Raw genomic sequence first — 27,297 nt, forward strand, 5'->3', positions numbered from 1 at the left:
CCGATTTCCCCCCCTTCATTCTTCCCCTCCTGCTACATTCTTCTTCTTCTTTTTTTCTTTCTTAACATATATTGCATTATTTGTTTCAGAGGTACAGATCTGAGATTCAACAGTCTTGCACAATTCACAGCGCTTACCAGAGCACATACCCTCCCCAGTGTCCATCACCCAGTCACCCCATCCCTCCCACCCCACCCCCCACTCCAGCAACCCTCAGTTTGTTTCCTGAGATTAAGAATTCCTCATATCAGTGAGGTCATATGATACATGTCTTTCTCTGTTTGACTTATTTCGCTCAGCATAATACCCTCCAGTTCCATCCACGTCGTTGCAAATGGCAAGATCTCATTCCTTTTGATGGCTGCATAATATTCCATTGTATATATATACCACATCTTCTTTATCCATTCATCTGTTGATGGACATCTTGGCTCTTTCCACAGTTTGGCTATTGTGGACATTGCTGCTATAAACATCGGGGTGCACGTACCCTTTCGGGTCCCTACTTTTGTATCTTTGGGGTAAATACCCAGGAGTGCAATTGCTGGATCATATGGTAGCTCTATTTTCAACTTTTTGAGGAACCTCCATACTGTTTTCCAGAGTGGCTGCACCAGCTTGCATTCCCACCAACAGTGTAGGAGGGTTCCCCTTTCTCTGCATCCCCGCCAACATCTGTCATTTCCTGACTTGTTAATTTTAGCCATTCTGACTGGTGTGAGGTGGTATCTCATTGAGGTTTTGATTTGGATTTCCCTGATGCCGAGCGATATTGAACACTTTTTCATGTGTCTGTTGGTCGTTTGGATGTCTTCTTTGGAAAAATGTCTGTTCATGTCTTCTGCCCATTTCTTGATTGGATTCTTTGTTCTTTTGGTGTTGAGTTTGATGAGTTCTTTATAGATTTTGGATACTAGCCCTTTATCTGATACGTCATTTGCAAATATCTTCTCCCATTCTGTCAGTTGTCTTTTGGTTTTGTTGACTGTTTCCTTTGCTTTGCAAAAGCTTTTTATCTTGATGAAGTCCCAATAGTTCATTTTTGCCCTTGCTTCCCTTGCCTTTGGCGATGTTTCTAGGAAGAAGTTGCTGCGGCTGAGGTCGAAGAGGTTGCTGCCTGTGTTCTCCTTTAGGATTTTGATGGACTCCTGTCTCACATTGAGGTCTTTCAACCACCAAATGAATCTTCTCTTATTTGGTTTTATATAGAGAAGCTGGGAGAATTGGAGAGAGCTTAACTGGGCTTTATTATTTGCAAATGGTAGGAAGTGGCTGGTGGTGACCCTTCCAGAGGGGCAGATCCACCTGCATGAGATTGCCAATTCAGATATCGACTCAAAACTTTAATTCATGTTGCCATCAATAGCCATAGCATTGTGGTTGGCTCAAAGAATAATAAGAGTTGCTAAAAATTAAGTCCCCCTTTTAAAATTAAATATGGTCAAGAGTGAGGTATTATTTGAGCACACATAATAAGAAAGTACAGGTATTAAATGAGGGTACAGTGTCAGTGTTAAGGGCTTGGCCTGAAATAGACAGGGTTCAAATCCTAGCCCTGCTATATGTTAGCTATGTCACCTTCAGCAGTTCCTTGAAACTCTATATACCTTACTTTTCTTCAATCATTAAAATGGAGTTACTAATTGTACTGCTAGTTAAGCCTATTGGGAGAATTAGAAGTGATAATACATGTTAGGGCTTAGCATAGGGCCTGGTGTACAGTAAGCACTTAGCAAATATTTGCTATTATCATCGTTTTTACAAAGAATCCATAGATCTATAAAGACTCTGCATTGAGGTTCACGTGGAATCTAAATTCTGATGTTAAATTTCCTCTATGCTGTCTTTGTTTCCCATGTCATCTCTTACATCCTTTTGTCCATGTGGCTTGCTAATCATTATCTCTTCATGTTGCTGGTCCTCCATCTATTTTGATGAGAATTCTTTATTTTCTGCCTATTTATTTATTTTTTAAAAGATTTATCCATCTATTTTAGACAGAGTAAGTGGAGGGAGGGAAGGAGAGACAGAGAGAGAGAGAATCCTCAAGCAGATCCCCCTTCAAGCATGGATTCCTAACACGGAATCTGATCCCATGATGCACAGGATCATGACCTGAGCTGAAAGCAAGAGTTGGACGTTCAACCGACTGAGCCACCCAGGTGCCCCTCTGCCTATTTAAACACTGCAGGGTTCAGCTCAACCTTCACCTCTTCCACAGAGCTTTCCCCTAACATGGAATCATAGAATGTTAACAGAAACCCCAGGAGTGAGAGATTTCCTGGGACATGGGGCTTTCAGTGCTGAAACTGGGACAATCCCAGGCAAAATGAGACAAGTCAGTCACTCAAGAGCTAGAAGAGACCCTAGAAATTATCTAGATCAACCTTCTCAATTTACTGACCTGGAAAGAGAGCATCTAAGTGACTAAACGAAGTAAGTGAAATAGATAAGTGGTTTCCTGATAGAACTGGGATTGGAATGTAGGCTTTCTGATTGCCTATGACTTTTAGTTTCCCCCCAAACTGCTATGATAATTATATATATATATATATATATATATATATATATATATATATATATATATAGTATTGTATTAGTTTTAGGTATACTGAACAGCCAAAGTAATCGTGAGAAAGACAAATAAAATGAAGCTGGAGGTATCACAATTGCAGATTTCAAGATAAATAACAAAGCTATAGTAATCAAAACAATATGGTAATGGCACAAAAACAGATGCATAGATCAATAGAGGAGAATACAGAGCCCAGAAATAAACCGATACTAATATTGTTAGTTCATCTATGACAGATGAGACAAGAATATACAATGGGGAAAAGGCAATCTCTTCAATAAATGGTGTTGGGAAAACGAGAGCTACATGCAAAAGAATGGAACTGGTCCACTCTCTCACAGCATACACAAAAATAAACTCAAAATGGATTATAGACCCAAATATGAGACCTGAAACCATAAAAGTCCTAGAAGAAAAAATAGGTGGTAATTTCTTTGACATTAGCTGTAGAAACATTTTTCTAGATATGTCTTCTTAGACAAGGGGAACAAAAGCAAAATTAAACTACTGAGACTACACCAAATTAAAAAGCTTTTCCACAGTGAAGGAAACCATCAACAGAATAAAAAGACAACCTACTGAATGGGAGAAGATCTCTGCAAATGATACATCAGATAAGGGGTTAATATCCAAAATATACAAATAACTTATAGAGGCCAACATCAAAGGAAACAAATAATCCAATTAAAAATGGGCACAGGACCAGAAGAGACATTTTTCCAAGGAAGACATCCAGATGGCCAACAGACACATGAAAAGATGCTCAACATCACTCACTATCAGGGAAATGCAAATCAAAACCACAATGAGTTATCACCTCACACCTGTCAGAATGGCTAAAACCAAAGACAAGAAACAAGTACTGATGAGGATGTGGCGAGAAAGGAAGACTGGTGCACTGTTGATGGGAATGCAAACTGGTGTGGCTACTGCGGGAAACAGTACAGGGGTTCCTCAGAAAATTAAAAATAGAATTAAATAGGATCTAATAATTATAGTATGTTTTAAAGGGAAGCATGAGAAAGCATAGAGACTTGCAAGTAAAAAATGTCTTAGTTTGAATACAGGCCCTGCTATTTACAAGTATGTAAACTTGGACAACTGATTAAACCTCTTTATTTTTATTTATTTTTTTTAGAGAGGAAGTGGGGAGGGGCAGAGGGAGAGAGAGCATCTTAAGTAGGCTTCACACCCAGCATGGAGCCCAACATGGGGCTTGATCTCATGACCCTGAGATCATGACCGGAGCTGAAATCAAGAGTTGGATGCCTAACTGACGAAGCCACCCAGGCGCCCCTGATTAAACCTCTTTAAACCGCAGTTTTCTCCATCTGTAAAATGGAATACTACTACTACTTGAAAAGTTCTTGTGGATATTAACTAAAATTGTATATAATTCTATACTATATGTCATAAATATAGTTTATATATAAAATATATGCATTTATATATTTACTTAGAAAAGTGTAAAATATAGAAAGTGATATATACATATTACTAATCACAGCTCTTGGAAAAAGTAAGCAATTAATGCATGTTTATTGTTGCTATTGTTACCATTTCATCTAACATTTCTCTTCATACTTTTTCATTCTTTCTTCCCTTTTAATGCCACATATCTTTATAGAACTTTATTCTTTCTAAAGCCTGTCTGCATACATTTGATGTGAACTTCTGAGCAACACTTTGAAGCAAGCTATTGCCTAGTTTTATGGATGAAAAACATAGGGTCCCAAGAAGTCAAGTAACTTCTCTAGATTCACTTGTAATCAGCATCAGGACACAAATTAGAATCTTCTGATTCATAGCTAAGTGACTTTTAATTTTACTCTCTCCCTATAGCTTACCTTTTTGCCATGTCTATGACTTATGTTTCCACCCCTACTGGGGCAAGAGCCTTTGATGGCAGAACCATCCACTGAACATCATCGTGGTTGAGGGGGTCTTTGACTTTGACAGTGTGTTCAGGGCTCTCAACCATAAAGTGCCAGAGTGATCTCTGCCCCACTTATCTGTGCAGAGAAATTATGAGGATGCATGGAAAATATAAACATGCATGTGTTTTTTATCATTTCTTTTTTAAAAGATTTAAAAAGTTTATTTATTTTTAGAGGGGGGAGGGGCAGAGAAGGAGGAAAGAAGAGGGATAAGTAGACTCCCTGCTGAGTGCGGAGCCTAATGTGGAGCTCCATCTCAGGACCCTGAGATCATGACCTGAGGCAAAACCAAGAGTCAGACACCCCACCAACCGAGCCACCCAAGCACCCCTGTTTTGGCCATTTCTTAAATGCTACACAAATATAGGGCATCTCACCCATGACTGGCATTCAATTAATTCTTGCTGATTGAATGATGTGGTTTATAGCTAGGAATGGAGAAAAGAGAGGGGAGTCAGATTATCTTTTTCTCTTTGTTTTGAAGAAATAAATAACACCTGTCACCTTTCATCTATCCCCTTCTGAAATATTAAATTCTAACCACAGAAAAATCCCCCCCCCCATGCTCCTAAATCTTACAAGATAAACATAAAGGAAACAAAGGAAGAAAGCCTTCTCTTTTATCACCGGGCTCAAGCCCTTCACTCTGAGATCAGTCTTTTCACAAGTGTGGTATACTGCCTTAGACAGTTAGGTGTGGTTTTTTTTTTTTTTTTTTTTAAAGATTTTATTTATTTATTTGAGAGAGAGAGAATGAGAGACAGAGCGTGAGAGGGAGGAGGGTCAGAGGGAGAAGCAGACTCCCCGCTGAGCAGGGAGCCCGATGCGGGACTCGATCCCGGGACTCCAGGATCATGACCTGAGCCGAAGGCAGTCGCTTAACCAACTGAGCCACCCAGGCGCCCAGTTAGGTGTGGTTTTATATGCACACGTGTTATCTCTCAAGGTAAACTAGAAACTCCCTGAGGTTAGGACAATGTTTTCTTTATTTCTCTCCTTCCTATTACCCACCATAGAGCCTTGCAATTCCTAAGGAACTAAATTTATTATTGTTGTCCTTGTTGTTTTCTACTTGCTAATTCCTCACAGGGAAGTTGAACTAGACTCTGCTTATGTTTCGAGTCTCAAACCCTGGAAATTTGATTTCTGTCTCTTTGCCTCTCCTTTTGCCAAATGTCCCACACGTTGATTTGGTCTAGCATACCCACACTGTGCTCTAAGGGCAGTACCATCTCCCTCTGGCCCTGTATCTGCTGTCCCACCTGGGAGAATGGCAAGAATGGGGATAGAGATCTATTTGAATTGTATCAGGGTAGGGCAAGAAGCCATTGAGATGCTTCCTGAATCTTACCACATAGGCAGACACATATTTTCCTCATGCCTAAGGCTAATTTTTCTTGTTAGAGTGAAGCTTCTCATTCTTAATAAGTAATGGATGCTGTTTGCACTTTTTATCTCTGAGAACTTCACCTGGACAGAAATGTGCTCTTGTCACCTGTGAAGCTGATGATTTGTCCAATAATGTGTGCATGTAGTTTTCCACTCTGTCTGAGAAAACTCACAGAGGATTTTTCAGCTGCAACCTGGCTATGGGTACCTGGCAACTCCCAGAGGCATCACTAATGAAAGAAAACTTGTCTTTATGTGCTTTTGGTAGCCACATTCAAATCTAGCATTTCACATCTTAGAACTTCAAGTTAATTGCCGATGAAAAAATGAGAGTGGTAACTATTATTCCTCCTTGAGACAGGGTTTCTTTTTTATGAGAGTCAGATCCAATGATGTGTGACAAAGCCCTAGAGTAGCACAGAACACATCCTCCACCTTGGATGACATATCAGATTAGACCTGGAAAGAATTTACTAAAATATTTCCCTCTCTCAATTTGCCCTTCAATCCTTGGTCCATGGGGGCATGAAGCAGAGTCAGATGGGAAAGATACAGTATTTCCAGTTTTGAAGATCTCTTGTCCACAAGATACAGCATCTGTCTGAATAATGGATTTCTGTACAATCCCAGGAGCAATCTTGCACATTATAGTCAGATCCACTTCATTACCCAGTTATTTTGTACCTTTCCAGGCTGTTAGTCAAATCACCCTGCTGCCTAGCAAGTTTCTTATTAATCTGGATTTCACTAATTACCCTGCAGCCACATGGATTGGACTGAAGGGCTTTACATGGTTTTTTGCTGTAAGTTTCAAATCAGTTTTCACAAGTCTGTTGCAATGGTACTACAATTGCTTCCCTGATAATGAGTCTTTCTGTAGGAAGGACAACCGGGAACTGGATTTTAATTCTTCCTCATCTCGTCTTTCTTTCAGGCAAATCTCTTTCATCCAGGGAATCAGGTGTGTTTTAAAAAAAAAAAAAAAAGGTAATTGAAAAAAGTAAGGAATCAAGCTTGTGTTGCTGCTCCAGTGACATGACTGGGGAGAAATAGGTTGCAGGTAGATTGGATTCACCAGAATAAAATAAATGCCCAGGGTCAAGCCCCAAACCCACTTCCAAAGCTACAAACCTCCAGTGACTATCTTCCAAGAAGCAACACTGCCACCTGGCTGTGTAAGATCAAGAAACAACGCTGATGCTTTCTTTCCTTTTCTAACCAAATCCTTCAGACCTTCCATCTACTCCCGGATTTCAGGATTCTCTAAGTAGATTTCTGGAATTCTGAAGATTCCTATAGTATCCTCAACAGCACGGAGCGCTAGGACACAAAATAAGAATGGGGTAATTGGAAAATATCTCAAGGACCATCCAAACCACCATTGAAAATTCATGCAAATGAAGCTCAAAATTGCATCATAAAAGTGGTGCTGTAATGCAGGTCGTAAAGCTTGAGGAAGAAAGAACTGGAAAGGATGCATAAAAGCAGATGCAGGGAGATCAGTAGTTAGAAGACAAATGAAGAAATCGAAGATGGATGAGGGTGAGGAAGTTTAGTGACACTGAAGAGAATTTGGAAGGTTGTAACTAATATCTAATAGTAGAATCAACAGGGCTTGATTCTTGGTTATAGTTTGGGAGGGTGATGAGGAAAAGGAACGATGCCTAGGTGTTCTAGTTTCAATGCTGAATTCATTTGGGAAACCACAGTCTTTGTCCTTGGGGCCCTCAACTGATTGGATGAGGCCCACCCACACTACAGATGGTAATCTGCTTCACTCAAAGCCTGTGGATTTAAATATTAGTCATATCTATCTAAAAAGTATCTTCACAGTGACATCCAGATTGATGTTTGACCAAACAACTGGACACGACAGTCTAGCCAAGTTGGCATATAAAATTAAGGGATAGGAATGATAGGGAGGAATCTAGGCTTGGAAATCTGGTGCTGCCACTGCCTAGGATAAAGAATACAGGAGGAGGAGGAAGGAGTTTTGGGAGAAAATAATGAGTTTATATTTTGCCACACTGAATTCGAGATATCTATGAACTAATCATAGTTAGATCTGTGTTTAAGGCTTTGTGGGTAGGTCAGAGCTTGGGATAATAGATATGGAAGTTAGCATCATATAGCTGGTAGTTATAATTGCCAGAGTAAATGAAATTACCTGGGGATAGTTGTGGAGAGAAAAAATAGTGGACTGGAAATGGTAACTTGAGGAACACCAATGTGTAAGTGATGTGGAGAAGTCCATTGAGGAGATGGAAGAAAAAAAGTCTGAGAGGTAGAAGAAGAACCAGGACAGGGTAGTGTCTTGAAAGCTCTAGTGGAGATCATGCTATGCTCACCAAATCCAGTTCCTTATTTCTCCTTAGGCACATGGAAACCTCCAGTTTTCAGACACCCCTGAGGCTAATCAAGGACATATGACTAGTTTTAGCCAATGGAATAGGAAAGGAAGTAATAGGTTTGCCTGAATCAGAGAAAAGCCCCTTAGAGACTTTCTGGCCACTCTCCCCTGCCTCAGTGAGTAGGCAAGCCCCAGAACAACCCCTAATATGCTTCCCTCCCCCATACCCACTGAACATGTAGCGTCCTCGAGAAATACACCTCTGTTGTACCCCACTGAGATTTCAGGATTAATTAGACCCTCTAACATAGCCTAGCCTATCATGACTAATACAAAAGCCAAGGCAGTAGCACACGTGGCAGAGGAGAGAACAATCACAACAGTGTCATCCACACTGTTCCAGAGTCCCAGAAAAGAGAACTTTCCACAGATTTCCAGATGCGGAATTATTTAGAGCCAGTAAGTCCAAACACTTTAGGGGGTTTCAGTTATAACAGTCTGACAGAGATTCTGCAGTGTCTTTGGGGTTTAGCTAACAAATGTGTTTGTCAGATTAATAAAGCCAGTAGAGTTAACTTGAACTGGAAACTGACATCACAACACATATACACATTACAATATATTATACTCGTAGTTTGACTCGAAATCTTGAGATGATGATACAAATGCTGATTGAGTTGTCTTTGCCTGAGTTTGCCATTTGTTTTGCAAGAAGGGCAGTATTAATATTTTCCCCTTAGTGCAAGACATCTCAATTTCTAAACAACTTTTATCCTATATATTTAGTTCTAAAGTTGATTGTTTAGAATTCTGGCTGCCCTTTCCTGACTGCAAAGAAATAACAAAGGGTGATTAGTTTCCCAGGCCAGATCCTACAGCCTATTTAACCTACAATGTGGCTAGACAAGAAATACATATTATTTCAGGATATAAATACGACTTACATTATTGATTCTAACCAAGGAGAAGCAAACCAAATGTCATTTTACGTAAGGCACAATAGTAGTCAAGCAGGAAGCTGTGCCAGGTATATATGCATTTTATTGGAAAAAGGAGAATGTCAAATTCCAAAAGTGCATTGATGCATAATAATGGAAGTCCAACTGACCCAAATGCACACATCTAATCAAAGATTCCAAATATTTGTATAAATAAAAATGAAACATCTTATGAGGCTAATAATTATAAAATGTTTCAGCTTGGAAAAATTAAGTTTAAAAATCACTTAAAATATAAAATATGCATGAAAACGAGGCTCTGAGTATGTAGCATTTCCAATGTGCTCCAGTCCTTCTTCCATATTTTTCCCATTTTAAAGGTTTCCCTAACATCTACAATTGGAATTTCTCGTGCCTTTTGAAGTTTTTCTTAACCTTTTAAAATATTTTTAAGAATAATACATGCTACCTGTAGAAAACAAAGAAGATAAAAAATTCAAATATAAATGGCTTGTAACCACTAACCGTTCAGGTACCTATTGGTAAACTTCTTGTGCCTGTCGGACAGCCACAAAACTCAGCATCTTAACCCAACAGCCATTCATTCCCATGGATCTACAGGCTGGCTAAGGTAACTCTGCTTCTCGCTGTCGCTTGCCAGGACCAGAGACAGGGATGGCCAGAACTTTTTCTAATGGTGATGTAGCACTTTTAGAAAGTGAGGCAGGTCTTATATGAGCTGTCATGGAAAGATCCTGTATTTACGTCATTGAGTTATAAGAGCAAGTTACAGAACAATATGCACATTGTTGGCTATGTATGCCTAAAAACTATATTTTTACAGTACATCTATGTATGAAAAAGCCTCAAATCACCTTTAAAATGACACACACCAGACTGTTCATTGTGGTTACTTTTGAAAATGGGGTTGAAATTTGGAGGAAAGTTCTAAGGGCGGGAGGGGAGACTGTGATTGACCTGTGTTCGAACTTTGTGTAACAAGAATTACACTACTATTAGCTTTGTCTAATGCAAAGCTTTGTCTAATGACATGTTTAAATGAGCCCAGCGACAGAATAAGCAGGTGTGTATTCCTCAGATAAAGTTACTGATGCAACAGAGAAAACCTGAAATTTGAGTGGCTTAACACAACAAGAACTTTCTTATGTACATAAAACCTGATGGGGTTTGGCAGAGACTCACTGCTGTCAGGTGACCCAGAGATCCAGGCTGTCTCCATCATCTCACATGGGCTCCCCATGTTTGCTGCTGAATGGAAAAGAGAGCACGGAAGTAGCACACTCACTGTCATGTGCCTTGGCCTGGAGGTGACAAACATGCCTCTACTCATGTATCAGTGGTAGGGGTTAGTCATATGACCCTTCCCAACTATAAGTGGACTGGGGATGGAATCGCTCCCACATTGTAGGTGCTCCATCAAGAGCAACTCCCGCAATTGGTGGTTAACAACGACCTGTTCCTTCTTGGAGGAGTTTCTGAGAAGGCCAAATTTACCCTGAAATTCATCAATTATTTTTCCACTGCATACAATGTTAAGAGTTTTCAAATAAAGGATTATATCTAATTTTCAAAAGGACCCTGTAATTCTTAGCAGGGAGAGCTCACCCCTTGTCAATAGCACCTTTCTGCATGGCCATTTGCAATAACCTGTAGAATCTCAGTAGGCTGAGGATTTTCTCCTACCTTTTGGCGCGTGGTCAAAATCATAGCTACCCATCACGTGACTGAGCTTGCCTGAATACCTGAAGAGGTACCATTAAACACACTCTGTAAAAACAGCATTTCCCTGGGACAGATACAGACAAGATTCACTGGAAGAATGGTGAATACTTTTTCCTTTTTATTGAAAGTCAGCATGTCTGTTAAGGACTCCAAGATGGGTTTTTAGAAATTCAGCCTCAGTAGACATTTGCTTATGCAGTGATTTCCTCAGTCCTTCCTCATCTATCACTTAGGAGGGAGGCTTTGGTTCTTGACCACTTAGTTAAGCTCACTCATCAGTGTGTAGATTCAGTGGCCACTTTCAAGTAAGATACTCCATTAAAATCCTACTGCAAATATCAGGTTGTTTCCCAAAAAAGGCCTCTCCAGCCTCAGAGTTATAAACAAAGGCCTTATAGATTCCATGCCAAATCAGAGTTTACATAATAGCTGATTTGGCAAAACACACACACACACACACACACACACACACACACACACACACTTTGAGAATGTGATGGAGGCACCTAGGGGAGGTGAGGAGGTGTATAAACCTCACTGTCAGAATTACACAGAAGGGCAATTGCTGTCAGAGGGGGGCTAAGGGGAGGGATGGGGGCTGCAGGGAGTTGCAATGCTCTAAGTCAGGGGAGGGCGGGGGATAGTGGCTCTCTGTGCCACCAGGAGCAGGGGCAGCCTCCAGAGGAGGACACACAAGAGAGCTGGCCAATGGGCCAGGTCCCAGTTTGGTCATGAGGGCCGCTGGGGAAGTCCCAGGGGAGGGAGCTGTCATGCAGGAAAGTGCCAGGACTGCGCACAAGTGCTGGGACCAGGGCAGCGCCAGCTCTCAAGGGACCCTGGGGCGAGGGGCAGGAGGATCCTAGGAAAATGAACCCAAGGACAATCCCCAACTTGTCCTTGATTTTCATTTACACCTTCCTTCTTTAGGCCTGCATTTAGTACTTCAGCCACAGGGTCCTTCTTTCATTGCTTGAGAGCCATCATGGAATAGTGAGAAGAGAAAGTAATTAAGAGACACGAGGTTGGCCTCAGGCTGCGAGGAGTGCAACAGCATGGGTTCCAGAGGAACCAGACCAGACTCTACCCCTGGTTCTGTCACTTCACCAGCTATGTCAACTTGAGCATATTTCAAGTTCTTCATTTGCCAAGTGGGTTGGAGAAGCCCTGTCCTGTAGGACTGCTGGAACATATGTAATGTATGTGAAGCACCTGGCACAGTGACTGACAAATATTGGGTCTTTAATAAATGGTAGTTATTATTATGCTTTTTTTTCACACCAGAAGGAACTACCCTCATCTCTGAGAATTTTTTTTTTTGTCCAGGAGATGTCAGAGACTGCAGTGCTGTCTTCCTGAATGGCAGCTATGCCACTGAGGAGAACCCCAAGGGTCCTGCTTCAGAGAATTTATACATCACTGCTCTCACTTGCCCCCCTTCCTCATTGCTTTTTTTCAAACTTGTCTTACATGTTGGAGTTCATCACACCATCGTCCTTATATAACTGCTCTTACACTCTAAAAATCTACGTGCAGGGTCTTATCCTTAGCATCATCACTACTAACATACAACCTTCCAAAGACCAGATGCTCAATTAATGATAAGAATAAACGGGGCACAGAGCAAGGAATGTAACTTATTACTATTTAATTTTATCTGCATTCTTGAATAAGTTAAGGACATTCAGGTATATATCCTTGAATTTTAGAGAGAGAAAGACAAAAATGAATAGAATAAACCAATATTTAACTACATTTTACTTCGTTTCCATTTTAAAACCACAGCTATACTTTTGCTAGTTCTTTCATATTTCCAAGAAAAATCCCTATTCCAAAGCCATATTATGTTGTTCTGGAACCCAAAGAAGATGCAAGGATTTTCAGGCTTTATTACACAACACCAAAACTCTTACTCTTAAGAAAATCCCCATTCCAAAGCCATATTATGTTGTTCTGGAACCCAAAGAAGATGCAAGGATTTTCAGGCTTTATTACACAACACCAAAACTACTCTTACTCTTAAATCTGACAGCAATGTGTGATCCATGTCATTTATAAACTTGGATTCTGAATCTAAATAAACATTCTATTGAAAGGAACTATATTTGTAAGCTACCAATGTATAACAGGAAAACAAAGAAGATAAATATTATGGCCTCGCCAACCCCACCTTAGCCTCTCACTACTTCAAAGCTGGCAGCCCTCCTCAACAACAAAGCAAAGACTCTGCCTCAGCCCTGTCTAGGGACGAGAGGAGCGGCTGGACTTGGCCCGGGAACGTGCACCGGCCTTGGTAATAGAGGCAGCCTGGGCTGTGGCTTGGGCTCGGGCTCGGGCTCGCTCTTCCTCATCTCGCAGAGCCTCTTCATAATGGAATGGGAAGGCACTGGGGACGGTATTATGAACCTTGGCCAAAAACTCTAGGACTCTCATCTTGCTGGTCTCAGCATGGGCCCTCGGGCCCCACAGGAACTCGTAGCGTGGAGGATCACTGTTGGCCACCTGGCGGTACTCCAGGTACTTTTCCTGCACCAAATCTTGGGTGATGAGCTTCCTGGGCTCCCCAAAGGCTAAATGCCTCCTTCCATCATAGACGCCCAAAATATTCAGGAATCCCCAGATATCTTCCTCAGAGGCGCGGTTGCCACTCAAGAAGATCACACTCAGAAGAGGCATGAGAAGCTCATTCTTAGAAAAGCCCGAGATGCTGCTCACACTGCCGTCACTGGTGAGGTCTAGGCTGCTGACGAGGGTATAGGAGTGACCGCCTGGCTTGACTTCCTTTAATTCTAGGCCAAAGACCAGCTCCATGTGCTCGGAGGCTCTCCTGAGGATCTCGGGGAAGTGCTCCCTGTGCCTTTTGTTGACCATCTTCAACATGTCTGCCTTTTTAATGGGTGCCCTCATTGTATGCTTTTCTAGCAGGAACTGCATCAGCATCCCCACCTTCCTGGTTAGAAGATCTTCGCGAGCACTCTCACGGGAAGTTGAGGCCTGAGAGGAATTTTTATTTTTCTCAACTTGGCTCTTGGCACCTACATTAGATCTCGGGCGTGAAACACCTGCAGCAGGAGAGCTAGTGGCTGGGGATCCCTGAGGCTCCTGGGAAGTGCCAGCAACAGGGGAACTTGGGGGAGTATCCCCAGAAACAGGAGAGTTGGGGGATTCTTCAACCTTTGCTGCAGTGGCCTGAGTACCTCCAAGGCCCTGGGGCTCACCTCGGGCCTGGCGGCGTTTCTCACGGGCACGGAGCTTACTCTTCTGGCCCCGAGGCATGACTCGGTCAGGGCAACGGGCCCAAGAGTGGACAGGAGGGTGGAAGATGCTGGTACCTAGAGCGGAGAAGATGAGAGTGGGAGCACCTCAGCAGGGAGAGACCACCCTGGCTTTTAAGAAGCCACCTTTGTAGATATCTGTGAGGGCACAGTGCTAAGCCCCAACAGGGCTCTTGCTCTTGGTCTGCCCGTCTCCTGAGAACCCAATGGAGGAAGTGAGAGTACTCCTAGGACTCCCAGGACTAACAGCAGGGGTGGCATCATGGGCTACTCTTTTTTTAAAGATTATTTATTGATTGATTTGAGAGAGAGAGAGGAGAGTGAGTGAGAATGCGAGTTGTGGGGAGAGGCAGAGAGAGAGGGAGAAGCAGACTCCCCGCTGAGTAGGGAGCCCGATTCAGGACTCGATCTCAGGACCCCGGGATCACAACCTGAGCACAAGGCAGACGCTTCACCAACTGAGCCACCCAGGCATCCCTAGGCTACTCTTTCAATTGGGTATTGAGTGGTCTCCATTTCCTTACTCAGGATCTTCCCTTTGACTCCAAACCCTTCCTGGGGCTCTGTCCTCTGCTGATTTGAGGCCATGAGCCTTAGACAAAGGTCCTCGCATTTCTGGGACCTAAGCTGACAGCCAGAGTGGGCCGACTGGGGCCTATGCGTGCTAACAGCAGGGGCGAGACCCTCCAACCCCACTGTTCTGGAGGCAGTGGCTCCCTCAGACCTCATTCAGGACTTTGACCTCGACTCCAGGTAGGATTTGGGATTTCTCCATCTACCTGAGTCTACAAGCCTTAAAGCAAAGGCCCCAGAGTAGCTAGAAAAGAAGTCACTGTGCTGCACATTTGGGTACCTCCCCTGGGGACTCCCAGATATGAGAGCCGGGTGCTGTTCTGTGCAGCTCCCTATTCTGAGGAGAGGGGCCCTTATTAGCACTGACGGTCCTACCTTTACTCCTTTAGGGCCAAAACTCCTCCCTCTGCTCATGGGGCTGCCTCCTTTAGATAAAGGCCTTCCTCTACCTGAATCACCCCCTAGGCAGAAATGAGGGGTTATCTCAGCCCAAATTACTCCTGAATTTCAGAACTGCCAGCAGGAGTGGCGCCGCCCCCTTTAGACAAAGGCCCTGCCTCCCTGAGGCCACCCTGAGGACGATGGGATTGCTCGGCCAGCCAGTCCGCTGGGACCCCCCCAGAGCCCGACCGAAGGGGCAGGTTCAGGGGCGCCAACTTCGTTATGGGGTGGAGTAGTCTCTTCAGTCCCCCCCAGGGTCCTCACCTTGACTTTAGACTGGTCCTGCGAAACCGTCCGCCGCCCAAGGAATCGCCGTGCCCAGTGGTCGAGGTCCCGCCCAGAACGGAAGTCGGGGAATCCGCATCCGGGGGCGGCGGCACCGGGGTCTCCGGGGGCGGAACGCAGGGGTGGGCGGAACGCAGGGGTGGGCGGGGCTCTGTGGGACCCCGGCGCTTGCGGCTCCTCCCCCTGCCAGCCCAGGCCTGCCAGCCCCCAGGGCCCCCACCCTCCTGAGTCCCTAGAGGGAAACTCTGGTCCTGTTGCTCGGGGGTACTCCTTCCTGAGCCGCACAAGCCTCATAAGGGGGGGCGGGCTCTGTGAACCTCTCCCTTTCAGGAGAGATTCACTTGCATTGAGGGTCCACACCTTGACTCTAGCTATGGTCAAGACTTCTCCCTCTGCAGAGCTGGGACCATCCTGCTAGATAAGGCCATTCCTTCCCTGAGACTCACCGGGCAGAATGAGGGGACTCCTCAGAGCTCTTCTGGGTCCCCCAAGGCTAAGAATGGTACAGGATTCTATTTAGCCCCCTCTGCTTTGGGGGTCCCCTGATAACACTCATGGTCTTCACATGAATTCTTGTTAGGGCCCAGGTCCCTCCCTCTGCAAAACTGAGGCAGCTTCCATTAAACGGTGGCCCTCACCTTCCTGAGACTTTCCAGGCTGAAATCAGCTCTGCCCAGGGCTTCCCAGGGATGACAGCAGAGGAGATGTTGTGGGACCTCCTTTTATGCTGTGGGTGCTACTCTTGGGTCTTCACCTTGACAGATGACCGATCATGTAACTTCATTCTGTGCTTTCCTATAGCTGCTCATCTTACCTGTAGGTCCTCCTTTCCTGAGAATTCCAAGTTGGAAGTGAGGGTGATCCTCATCTGATCATGGTCCTTGGGTGTCTCCCAAAAGACAGCAGGGATGAGATACTATAGGACCTTGCTGTTCTGGCTGGGTCCTTCCATCATTTCTCATTCATGGTCCTCGTCATATCTTTCAGAGCCTGGGACTCCTTCTACTGAGCTAAGGTCACCATCCTTAGGTCTTTGGATGACCCCAGTATGTTGGGGTAGTTGTCTTCTCAGTACTCATTCATGGGGGTTCTCATCTTGGCCTGTCTCTTGATTAAAGGCTTCCTGGGAAACAACGTGTACGTGCAAACACTCGACCAGTTTCTCTACTGCAAATATTGCAGAAAATGAGTCCATGTGCCGAGACTGATGTAAGATTAGGGAAGAGCAGCATACATCAGGGAGCCCAGGACAGGTGTTGTGGAGTCTGAGGAAAAAAAAAAAAAAAGCTGATATATTCCTTCTCTTCACCAGCCACACTTAGGATAGCTCTAAAAGATTTACTTTTTTTATTATTATGTTATGTTAGTCACCACACAGTACATCATTAGTTTTTGATGTAGTGTTCCATGATTCATTGTTTGCATATAACACCCAGTGCTCCATGCAATATGTGCCCTCTTTAATACCCATCACTGGGCTAACCCATCCCCCCACCCCCCTCCCCTCCGAAACCCTTAGTTTGTTTCCTGGAGTCCATAGTCTCTCATGGTTCATCTCCCCCTCTGATTTCTCCCCCTTCATTTTTCCCTTCCTTCTCCTAATGTCCTCCATGCTATTCCTCATGTTCCACATATAAGTGAAACCATATGATAATTGTCTTTCTCTGCTTGACTTATTTCACCTATGACCCAGCAATTGCACTACTGGGTATTTACCCCAAAGATACAGATATAGTAAAAAGAAGAGGCACATGCACCCCAATGCTCATAGCAGCAGTGTTCACAATAGCCAAACTGTGGAAGGAGCTGAGATGCCCTTCATCAGATGAATGGATAAAGAAGATGTGGTCCATATATACAATGGAATATTACTCAGCCATGAGAAAGGATGAATACCCACCATTAACATCAACATAAAAGATTTACTTTTTACAGAGAAGGATGGAGCCAGATGATTTTGTGAACCCCTGATCTTTGGAAGATATCTGATTTTACCCATGTAGATGATCATATTGTCACTGTCTCATTCTCTCCTTTATTCATATCTCTGATTTATTTTGGTATTCTTATCACACTGGTTATGTATTCCAATCCAATGTTTTGGTCACAGAGTCCTTTTTAGTGGCTTGAGATACATTTTGGAGTGGTAGAAGAAAGTGAATTAAGTGATCGATGGTCAGCATCAGGCTGGGAGGAGTGGAAAAGTGTGAGCTCTGGACAGATTCAGACTAAGGGTCTAGGCCTAGCCCTATCACTTATTAGCTCTTTGAACTGGGTGCATTAGCAAGTTCTGTGGGCCTCAGGCTCTGCATCTGTGAAGAAGGTTTGTTAAATCCTCTCTCGCAGGGCCTGGTGGACCATGGTTAATGTACATAAAGCACCTGGAAAGATGCCTGGAATGCACTGAGACTTTACACAATGCCTGTTATTACTATGGCTATGATTATTTTGACCTCAGAGGATACCACCCACCCTGATGGAATATTTGTTTTAATTTAGTAGATATCAGAGAATATATGCCACTCTAGGACATGGAATACCAAATCAGTCCAAAGTGCTGCTTACAGAGACACTAAAGTAAATTCCCCCCCCCCCAATAAATCATATTTCGAGCATGGGGGAGTTTTTTCCAGCGGAATGCAACTCAAATCCTCTAGAATTGGATTCAAAGACTAATTCTTTCCTCTCCTCTGCCCTTTTACTGAAAGCACCCCTATATTCATTAATTTCACCATCACCTAAAATCTATACCTCCCTTAGAGTTTGCAGAATTAGAAGCCAAGTAAAAAAACAAAACAAAAACAGTAACACTGAATTTGAATGCTCTTTTGATAAAATGGGTTCTGACTCCCCAACTTACAGGAAAGAGTACCTGCACAGTGGCTTCTGAGTTTCCAACCTCAAAAGAGTACCGCCCTTATGTCTCAGAAACTCCCTGGAGATGGTTTGTGTAAAACACCTAGTTTGTGGTCTGTGTTCACCTGCATTGGGGACAGAAGCATGGGACATGTTCCATCCGTGCCCTGGGTGAAGATCCTCTCTGATTTATTCACAATCCCAAAGTAACTGTTAAAGGTAGTTTTCCATTCCAGACTTAAATCTCTCAACTCAGAGACCCACCACTTGGCTCACCAGTTCCACAGCCACATTTAGCCCACCATACAGCTAACTTAAAATTACTTCCCATCATGGGCGCCTGCGTGGCTCAGTCGTTAAGCGTCTGCCTTTGGCTCAGGTCATGATCCCAGGGTCCTGGGATCCAGCCCCGCATCGGGCTCCCTGCTCAGCGGGGAATCTGCTTCTCCCTCTGCCTCTGCCTGCCACTCCCCCTGCTTGTGCTCTCTCTCTCTATGACAAATAAGTTTTTTTAAAAATTACTTCCCATCACAGGGCTTTCAGCTGCCCAAAGGCTCAATCTGCCTTGCCTTGGGGCATTTTACACTAGAACTCCTCATCTGGAGGCCCCCTCCCTCCTTTTTACTCCTTATTTTTACTAGTCCTTTCCATCTTAGGGAGTATCTCACCACCTATTTTTTATATGAGAGCTGCTCTTAGACTCCACAGTTTTGTAGGCAGGGGTTGGGCCTATTTTTCTTATCATCCCCAGTACTAGCCAGGAGCCTTCCAAAAAGCAAGGGCTAAATTAATATTTGGGCAATTAAAGAATATTAAATTAAATGTTACCTAGTTCTGAATGACAAGAAACGATTCAAGGGTTTCAATTTGTTTTACAAAATACTAAAATTCTTATTTTTCAACTGATAAACTCCAAGAAATGTATAACCCATGTCATTCATCAACTTGGATTCTGAAGCTAAATAAACCTTTAATTGAAAGGAAAGCCATTTAAAATAGGAAGATAAAGATACATCTCCAATTTATGCACTGTACAGGAACACAAGTATGTTACACTTTGTGTTCCCATGCACCCCACCTGGGCCCTCCACTAGTTAGCCAACTGCCTTTGTTAACCACAAAGCGAAGAATCTGCCTTAGCCCGGCCTAGGGACGAGAGGAGCGTCTGGGCGGGGTGGGCGGCCTGGGTATGTGCACGGGCCTTGGTAGTAGAGGCAGCCCCGGCTGCGGCTCAGGCTCGGGCTCGCTCTTCCTCATCTCGCAGAGCCTCTTCATAATGGAATGGAAGGCCATGACCTTAGCAAAAACTCTAGGACTCTCATCTTGCTGGTCTCAGCATGGGCCCTCGGGCCCCACAGGAACTCGTAGCGTGGAGGATCACTGTTGGCCACCTGGCGGTACTCCAGGTACTTTTCCTGCACCAAATCTTGGGTGATGAGCTTCCTGGGCTCCCCAAAGATGAAGTGCCTCCTTCCATCATAGACGCCCAAAATATTCAGGAATCCCCAGATATCTTCCTCAGAGGCGCGGTTGCCACTCAAGAAGATCACACTCAGAAGAGGCATGAGAAGCCCATTCTTAGGAAAGCCCCAGGCGCTGCTCACACTGCCGTCACTGGTGAGGTCTGGGCTGCTGACGAGGGTATAGGAGTGACCGCCTGGCTTGACTTCCTTTAATGCTAGGCCAAAGACCAGCTCCATGCGCTCGGAGGCTCTCCTGAGGATCTCGGGGAAGTGCTCCCTGTGCCTTTTGTTGACGACTGTCAGCAGTGCAGCCTGCATAATGGGCGCCCTCACTGCATGCTTCTCCAGCAGGAAGTGTGCCCACATGCTCACGTCCTGGTTAGGGAATGTTCCAGTGAGCTCTCAGCAGAGGCTGGGGCTTCAGAGCAACTTGCACTTTCTCATCGTGGCTCTTGACACCTCATTCAGACCTCACGCATGAAATAGCTGCAGAAGTAATAATGGTGAGTAGGGCTCTGAGGCTCCCAGCAATGCCAGCAATACAGTAATCTGAGGGAGCATCTCCAAAACAGAGGAGGAGAGGGGGACTCTTTGCTGCAATGGCCTAAGCCCCCTCGAGATCCCGGGTCTTACCTCAGGCCTAGTGGCATTTCTCGTGTTGTTGAACTTACTCTTCTGATACTGAGGAATGATGACTCTGTGCTCACGAACAGCAGGCTGGACAGTGGGCAATGAGGGCACCTGGAGGAGGGACAATGGGATGGTGTGTGAACCTACAGCAGGGACATTCCACCTTGGCTTTAACCTCAGCAGGTTTTCTTGAGGACACTCTCTAGGAACCTACAAGGCTCCTGTTCTCCTTCAGCCTGCTCTGAGAAGCTACTGGAGACAAAGTGAGCCTTAGGCTATAGCCTGCTAGCCCTGTCCTTTACTGACTAGTGTGACAGCATGGCTGGTAGTGGGGCCACATGTGTTCTAACGTGGCAAGGGGTCCTCTATGTTTACCTTCCAAATTATTATAATAACTTTTGTCAAGACTTCGAACCCTTTCTCTCTGCTACACTGAGATTGATTCCTTAAAGCTCCCTGGGACCCATGAGAAAGAAGTGAGTAATGTACCTTAGGCCACCACCCTTACCAGGAGGCACTCAGTGCTTATAGCTCTGTGGGGACCTCTCTGTATTGGGGTTGCTAGGTCCTAAGTATCCATTCAGGGTCCTCATTCAGGGTCCTCATTTGGACACCACACAGGGTTGTGGACTGCCCCACCCCCCCCACACACCTTCGGCTGACTGGTGACTGGACCCTCAGACCAAGGATCTCACCTCCTCTAGACATGATATAAAAAGTGATGGGGATCCATGAAAGAAATACTTGATAAACTAGACTTCATTAAAACTAAAGCTTCTGCCCTACAAAAAAGTCATCAAGAGAATAAGAAGATGAGCCACAGACTGGGAGAAAATGTTCACAAAGGACATATCTGATGAAGGCTGTTAGCCAAAATAAACAAAGAACACTTAAAAGTCAACAAGAAGAAAACAAACAACCCAACCAAAAAATGAGCAAAATACATCAGAAAGGATGAATACCCACCATTTGCATCGACATGGATGGAACTGGAGGGGATTATGCTAAGTGAAATAAGTCAAGCAGAGAAAGACAATTATCATATGGTTTCATTCATATATGGAACATAAGGAATAGTGCGGAGGACCACAGTGGAAGGGAGGGAAAACTGAAATCAGAGAGGGAGCCAAACCATGAGAGACCCTGGACTCCAGGAACCAAACTGAGGGTTACAGAAGGGAGGGGGTGGGGGGACGGGGTAACCAGGTGATGGGTATTAAGAAGGGCATGTGTTGTGATGAACACTGGGTGTTATATGCAACTAATGAATCGTTGAACACTACATCGAAAACTAATGATGTACTATATGTTGGCTAAGTGAACATAATAATAAAAAAATAAAAACAGGTCATGAATAAATGTTAAAAAATGGGCAAAATATATGAACAGATACCTCATCAAGGAGGATATATAAAATGGCAAATTAGCATATGAAAAGATACTAAGCATAATACACCACTAGAAAGTTGCAAATTAAAATAAAAATGAAATGCCACTGCATGCTTTTTAGAATGACCAAAATTCAAAGTACTGACAACAGCAAATGCTGGTGAGGATACGGAGCAATAGGAACTCTCATTCATTGCTGGTGGGGATGCAAAATGGTACAGTCACTTTGCAAAAACAGTTTGGAAATTTCTTATTACACTAAACATATTCTACATGGTTGGCGGGAATGTAAATTGGTACAGCCACTCGGAAAACAGTATGGAGGTTCCTCAAAAAATTAAAAATAGAACTACCATATGACTCAGCAATCCTACTTCTGGGTATATATCCAAAGGAATTGAAATCAGGATTTTGAAGATATATCTGCACTCCCGTGTTCATTGCAGTGTTATTCACAATAGCTAAGACATATAGCTAAGCAGCCTAAATGTCTATTGATGGACAGATGGATAAAGAAAGGGTGAAACATACATACAATGGAATATCATTCACCCTTAAAAAGGAGGAAACCTTGCCATTTGCAACAGTATAGAGGACATTATGCTAAGTGAAATAAAGCTGACAGAGACGGACAAATACTACATGATACCACTTATATGAGGAATCAAAAATAGATTCACAGCATCAGAGAGTGAATGGTGGTTGCCAGGGGCTAGGAGGAGGGGGAAATGGAGGGGTATTAATTAAAGCTTACAAAATTTCAGTTATACAAGGTAAATAAATCCTAGAGGTCTACCGGACAGCATAGAGCCTATAGTTAACAATACTGTATTGTATACTCAAAATTTTGTTAAGAGGATAGATCTTATAGGGAGTGTTCTTATAACACATAAATAAATAAGGCAGGAGGAAACTTTTGGAGGTGATGGACGTTTTCATAATATAAATTGTGGTGACAATTTCATGGGTGCATACTTATCTACAAACTCATCAATTTGTACACATCAACTATGTACAGCTTTTTTGTCTGTCAATCGTACCTCAATAAAGCGTTTAAAAAAAAACCCGACTAAACATACTATACTATCTAGCAGTCATGCTCCTTGGTATTTACCCAAATGAGTTGAAAACTTATGTCCTCAAAAAAACCTTCACACGGATGTTTACAGCAGCTTTATTCATAGTTCCCAAAACTTGAAAGCAACCAAGATGTCCTTCGGCAGGTACATGGATAAATAAATCATGACACCCCAACAATGGAATACAGGCTTACCTTGTTTTATTGTGATTCACTTTACTGCATTTCCCACATATTGCATTTATTACAAATTGAAGTTTTGTGGCAGCCCTGCCCCAAGAAAGTCTCTTGGTGCCATTTTTCCAAAAGCATGTGCCCACTTTGTGTCTCTGTGTCCTATTTTGGTAATTCTTGCAATATTTCAAACTTTGTCATTATTATTATATTTGTTATGGTCATCTGTGACCAGTGATCTGTGATGTCACTGTTGTAATTGTTTCTGGGGCACCACAAATTGCACCCATATAAGATGGTGAACTTAGTTGACAAATTCTGTGTGCGTCTGACTGCTCCACTGACCGGCTGTTCCCCATATCTTTCCCTCTCCTTAGGCCTCCCTATTCCCTGAGGCACAAAAATGTTGAGATGAGGCCAATTAATAACCCTGCAGTGGCCTCTAAATGTTCAAGCGATAGGAAGAGTCCTACATCTCTCACTTTAAATCAAAAGCTCAATATCACTAGCCATCAGGGAAATACAAATCAAAACCACAATGAGATACCACTTTACACCAGTTAGAATGGCAAAAATTAACAAAACAGGAAACAACAAATGTTGGCGAGGATGTGGAGAAAGGGGAACCCTCTTACACTGTTGGTGGGAATGCAAGCTGGTGCAGCCACTCTGGAAAACAGTGTGGAGTTTCCTCAAGGTGTTAAAAATAGAGCTACCCTATGACCCAGCAAATGCACTATTAGGTATTTACCCCAAAGATACAGATGTAGTGAAAAGAAGGGGCACCTGCACCCCAATATTCATAGCAGCAATGTCCACAATAGCCAAACTGTGGAAAGAGCCAAGATGTCCTTCAAAAGATGAATGTATAAGGAAGATGTGGTTCATATATACAATGGAATATTATTCAGCCATCAGAAAGGATGAATACCCACCATTTGCAACGACATGGATGGAACTGGAGGGGATTATGCTAAGTGAAGTAAGTCAAGCAAAGAAAGACAATTATCATATGGTTTCACTCATACGTGGAACATAAGCAATAGCACAGAGGACCACAAGGGAAGGGAGGGAAATCTGAAGGGGGAGAAATCAGAGAGGAAGATGAACCATGAGAGACTATGGACCCTGGGAAACAAACTGAGGGTTTCAGAAGGGAAAGGGGGTAGGGGGAGGGAGTAACAGGGTGATGGGTATTGAGGAGGGCACGTATTGTGATGAGCACTGGGTGTTATATGCAACTAATGAATCACTGAACATTATATCAAAAACTAATGATGTACTATATCCTGGCTAACTGAACATAATAAAAAACAAGACAAAACAAAAACAAAAACAAAAGCTAGAAATGATTAAGCTTAGTGAGAAAGGCATGTCCAAAGCCGAGAAGGACAAAAGCTCAGCCTCTTGCACCAAACAGTTATCCAGGCTGTGAACGCAAAGGAAGAGTTCTTGAAGGAAATTGAAAGTGCTCCCCCAGTGAACATACTAACGATAAGAAAGCGAAACAGGCTTCTTGCTGATAGGGAGAAAGCATGAGTGGTCTGGACTCTCTGGAAGAGGAAACCAGCTACAACATTCCCTTAAGCCAAAGCCTAATCCAGAGCAAGGCCCTGACTCTCAATTCTATGAAGGCTGAGAGAGGCGAGGAAGCCGCCTAAGAAAAGCTTGAAGCCAGCAGAGGTTGGTTCACGAGTTTAAGGAAAAAGTTGTTTCCATAACATCATCGTGCACAGTGAGGCAGCAAGTGCTGAGGGAGAAGCTGCAGCAAGGTATCTGGAAGATCCAGCCAGGGTCACTGAGGAAGGGGGCTGCACTAAACAGCACATTTTCAGTGTACACAAAACAGCTTTATACTGGAAGAAGACACTATCTAGGGCTTTCATAGCTAGATAAGAGAAGTCAATGCCTGGCTTCAAACTTCAAAGGACAGGCCGACTCTTGTGAGGGGCTAATGCAGCTGGTGGCTGGAAGTTGAAGCCAGTGCTCGTTTCCCATCCCCCAAATCCTAGGGCCCTTAAGAATGATGCTAAATCTAGGGGCGCCTGGGTGGCTCAGTTGGTTGGGCTGCTGCCTTCGGCTCGGGTCATGATCCTGGAGTCTCGGGATCGAGTCCCGCGTCGGGCTCCCTGCTCAGCGGGGAGTCTGCTTCTCCCTCTGATCCTCCCCCCTCTCATGTTCTCTCTCTCTGCCTCATTCTCTCTCTCAAATAAATAAATAAAATCTTAAAAAAAAAAAAAAGAATGATGCTAAATCTACTCTGCTTGTGCTCTATAGAAGGAACAACGAAGCTTGTATGACAGGACATTTGTTTACAACATGGTTTTCTGAATATTTTAAGACCACTCTTGGGACCTGCTCAGAAGAAAAGATTCCTCTCAAAATATGACTGCTCATTGACAATGTGCCTGGTCGCCCAAGAGCTCTGATGGAGATGGACAATGAGTGCTCTTTTCATGCCTGCTGACACAACATCCACTAGGCAGCCCATAAATCAAGGAGTTATTTCACCTTTCAATTCTTATTGCTTAAGGAATATATTTTGTAAGGCTATAGCTGCTACAGATAGTGATTTCTTGGATGGATCTGGGCAAAGTTGATTGAAAACTTTCTCAAAAGGATTCACCATTCTACATGCCATGAAGAACATTCATGATTCATGGGAAGAGATCAAAATAGCAGTATGAATATGAGCTTGAAAAAAGTTGATGCCAAGCCTCCTTGGTGACTTTGAAGGATTCAAGCCTTCAGTGGAGGAAGTAACGGCAGATGTGGTGGAGAGAGCAAGAGAACTAGAATTATGTGGAGCCTGAAGATGGGACTGCATCGTTGCAATCTCTTGATCACACTTTAATGGATCAGGAGTTGCTTTGAATTCTTCTGACTCACTTTATTGTGATACTCACTTTATTGCCGTGGTCTGGAACCAAACCCACAGTATGTCTGAGGTATGCCTGTATTGGTCAGTGCTAAAAAGAAATGAGCTAATCAAGCCATGGAAAGGCATGGAGGAACCTTAGATGTGTATTACTAAGTGAAATAAGCCAATCTGAAAAGGCTACATACTGCATGATCCCAACTCTCTGACATTCTGGAAAAGGCAGAACTACAGAAAAAGTAAAAAGATCAGTGGTTTCTGCGGGGTGGGGGGGCGGAGGGAGGGATGAACAGACAGAACATAGAGGATTCTAGGGCAGTGAAATTACTACGTATACTGTATACTATGTATACTGTAACAGTGACTACAAGTCATCAAAGATTTGTCAAACCGGACAGAATGTAACAACACCAAGAATCAACCTAATGTAACTATGAGCTTTCTGACATGTGGTTGTAAGTTGAGAGACTGTAGCACATGGACCACTCTCTGCAGGATGCTGAAAGCAGGGGAGGCTGTGTGTGTGTCAGGGAAGAGGGTAGATGGAAACTCTGTACTTTTTGCTCAGTTTTGCTGTGAACCTAAAATTGCTCTAAAGAATGAAGTCCGTTTTTTCAAACAAGTGATGCTGGGGGCACTCAGCCTCCTACCCTGGCCCTGGGGCTTTCAGTCTTGAGTGCAAGGGCAGGGCCAGACTGTTTGTTTTCCCATCTATTCAGGGACAGGTTGTCCCCTTGGTCCTCACTCAGTTTACTTGGTTTGACTCCTGGCAGGGCCCGAGGTTCCTCTCTTTCTTGGTCTGAGGACATTTCCCCAAAGAAAGGCTTATAGCTCCCCGAGATCTAATAGGAAGAGGCAAGGATGGCCTTATTTGGCCACACCTGCCAAGGTCTTCCACAAGTGACAGCTGTGGCAGGCAGCATGAGGCCCTATGATGGTGATCCCACTCAGGGTTCTAACTCAGTACCCTAAATCTGACTTATGTGAAGGCCCAAGACTCCTCTCCCTGCTGACCTGGGACCTCCCCCACTTTTCTGTTACCCCTGAGGAGGATATGAGGCCAGCTCTGCCTGCCATTTATGCCTGGAGCTCTGATGACAGTTTGAAGGATTCTGTGAGTCTCCACTGATGTGGGTTTGGTGGCCCCTGAATGCTTCAGAGTACTCACCTTCCTCCCGGCACCCCTTGGAAATCCTACCTCTACTGACCTGAGTTAATCAACCTCAGACCAAGATCTTCACATTTTTGACCTGTTAAGTGGGAGTCAGTTTCAGCCACGTCATTCCAAGGCTGTTTGGGGACTCTGAGGGCTGACAGCAGGGTCAG

At 43.8% G+C, this 27,297-nt stretch overlaps 2 protein-coding genes across 2 annotated transcripts; both read right to left on the reverse strand.

Annotated features, from left to right (window-relative positions):
- Positions 1–13,170: 13,170 nt before the first annotated feature.
- On the reverse strand, positions 13,171–14,205 carry LOC118537863 (melanoma-associated antigen B1-like). Its single transcript, XM_078064045.1, has one exon. The coding sequence runs from the start codon at positions 14,203–14,205 to the stop codon at positions 13,171–13,173; it is 1,035 nt and encodes a 344-aa protein (XP_077920171.1).
- Positions 14,206–19,590: 5,385 nt separating this feature from the next.
- Positions 19,591–20,188, reverse strand: LOC118537864 (melanoma-associated antigen B1-like). The gene is given in 2 exon segments (XM_036095617.2): positions 19,591–19,639; positions 19,641–20,188. Coding segments are annotated over 2 exon segments (597 nt in total).
- Between the last annotated feature and the right edge of the window lie 7,109 nt (positions 20,189–27,297).

The sequence above is a fragment of the Halichoerus grypus genome, chromosome X (genome assembly GCF_964656455.1).
Source record: "Halichoerus grypus chromosome X, mHalGry1.hap1.1, whole genome shotgun sequence".
Classification (NCBI taxonomy): Eukaryota; Metazoa; Chordata; class Mammalia; order Carnivora; family Phocidae; genus Halichoerus; species Halichoerus grypus.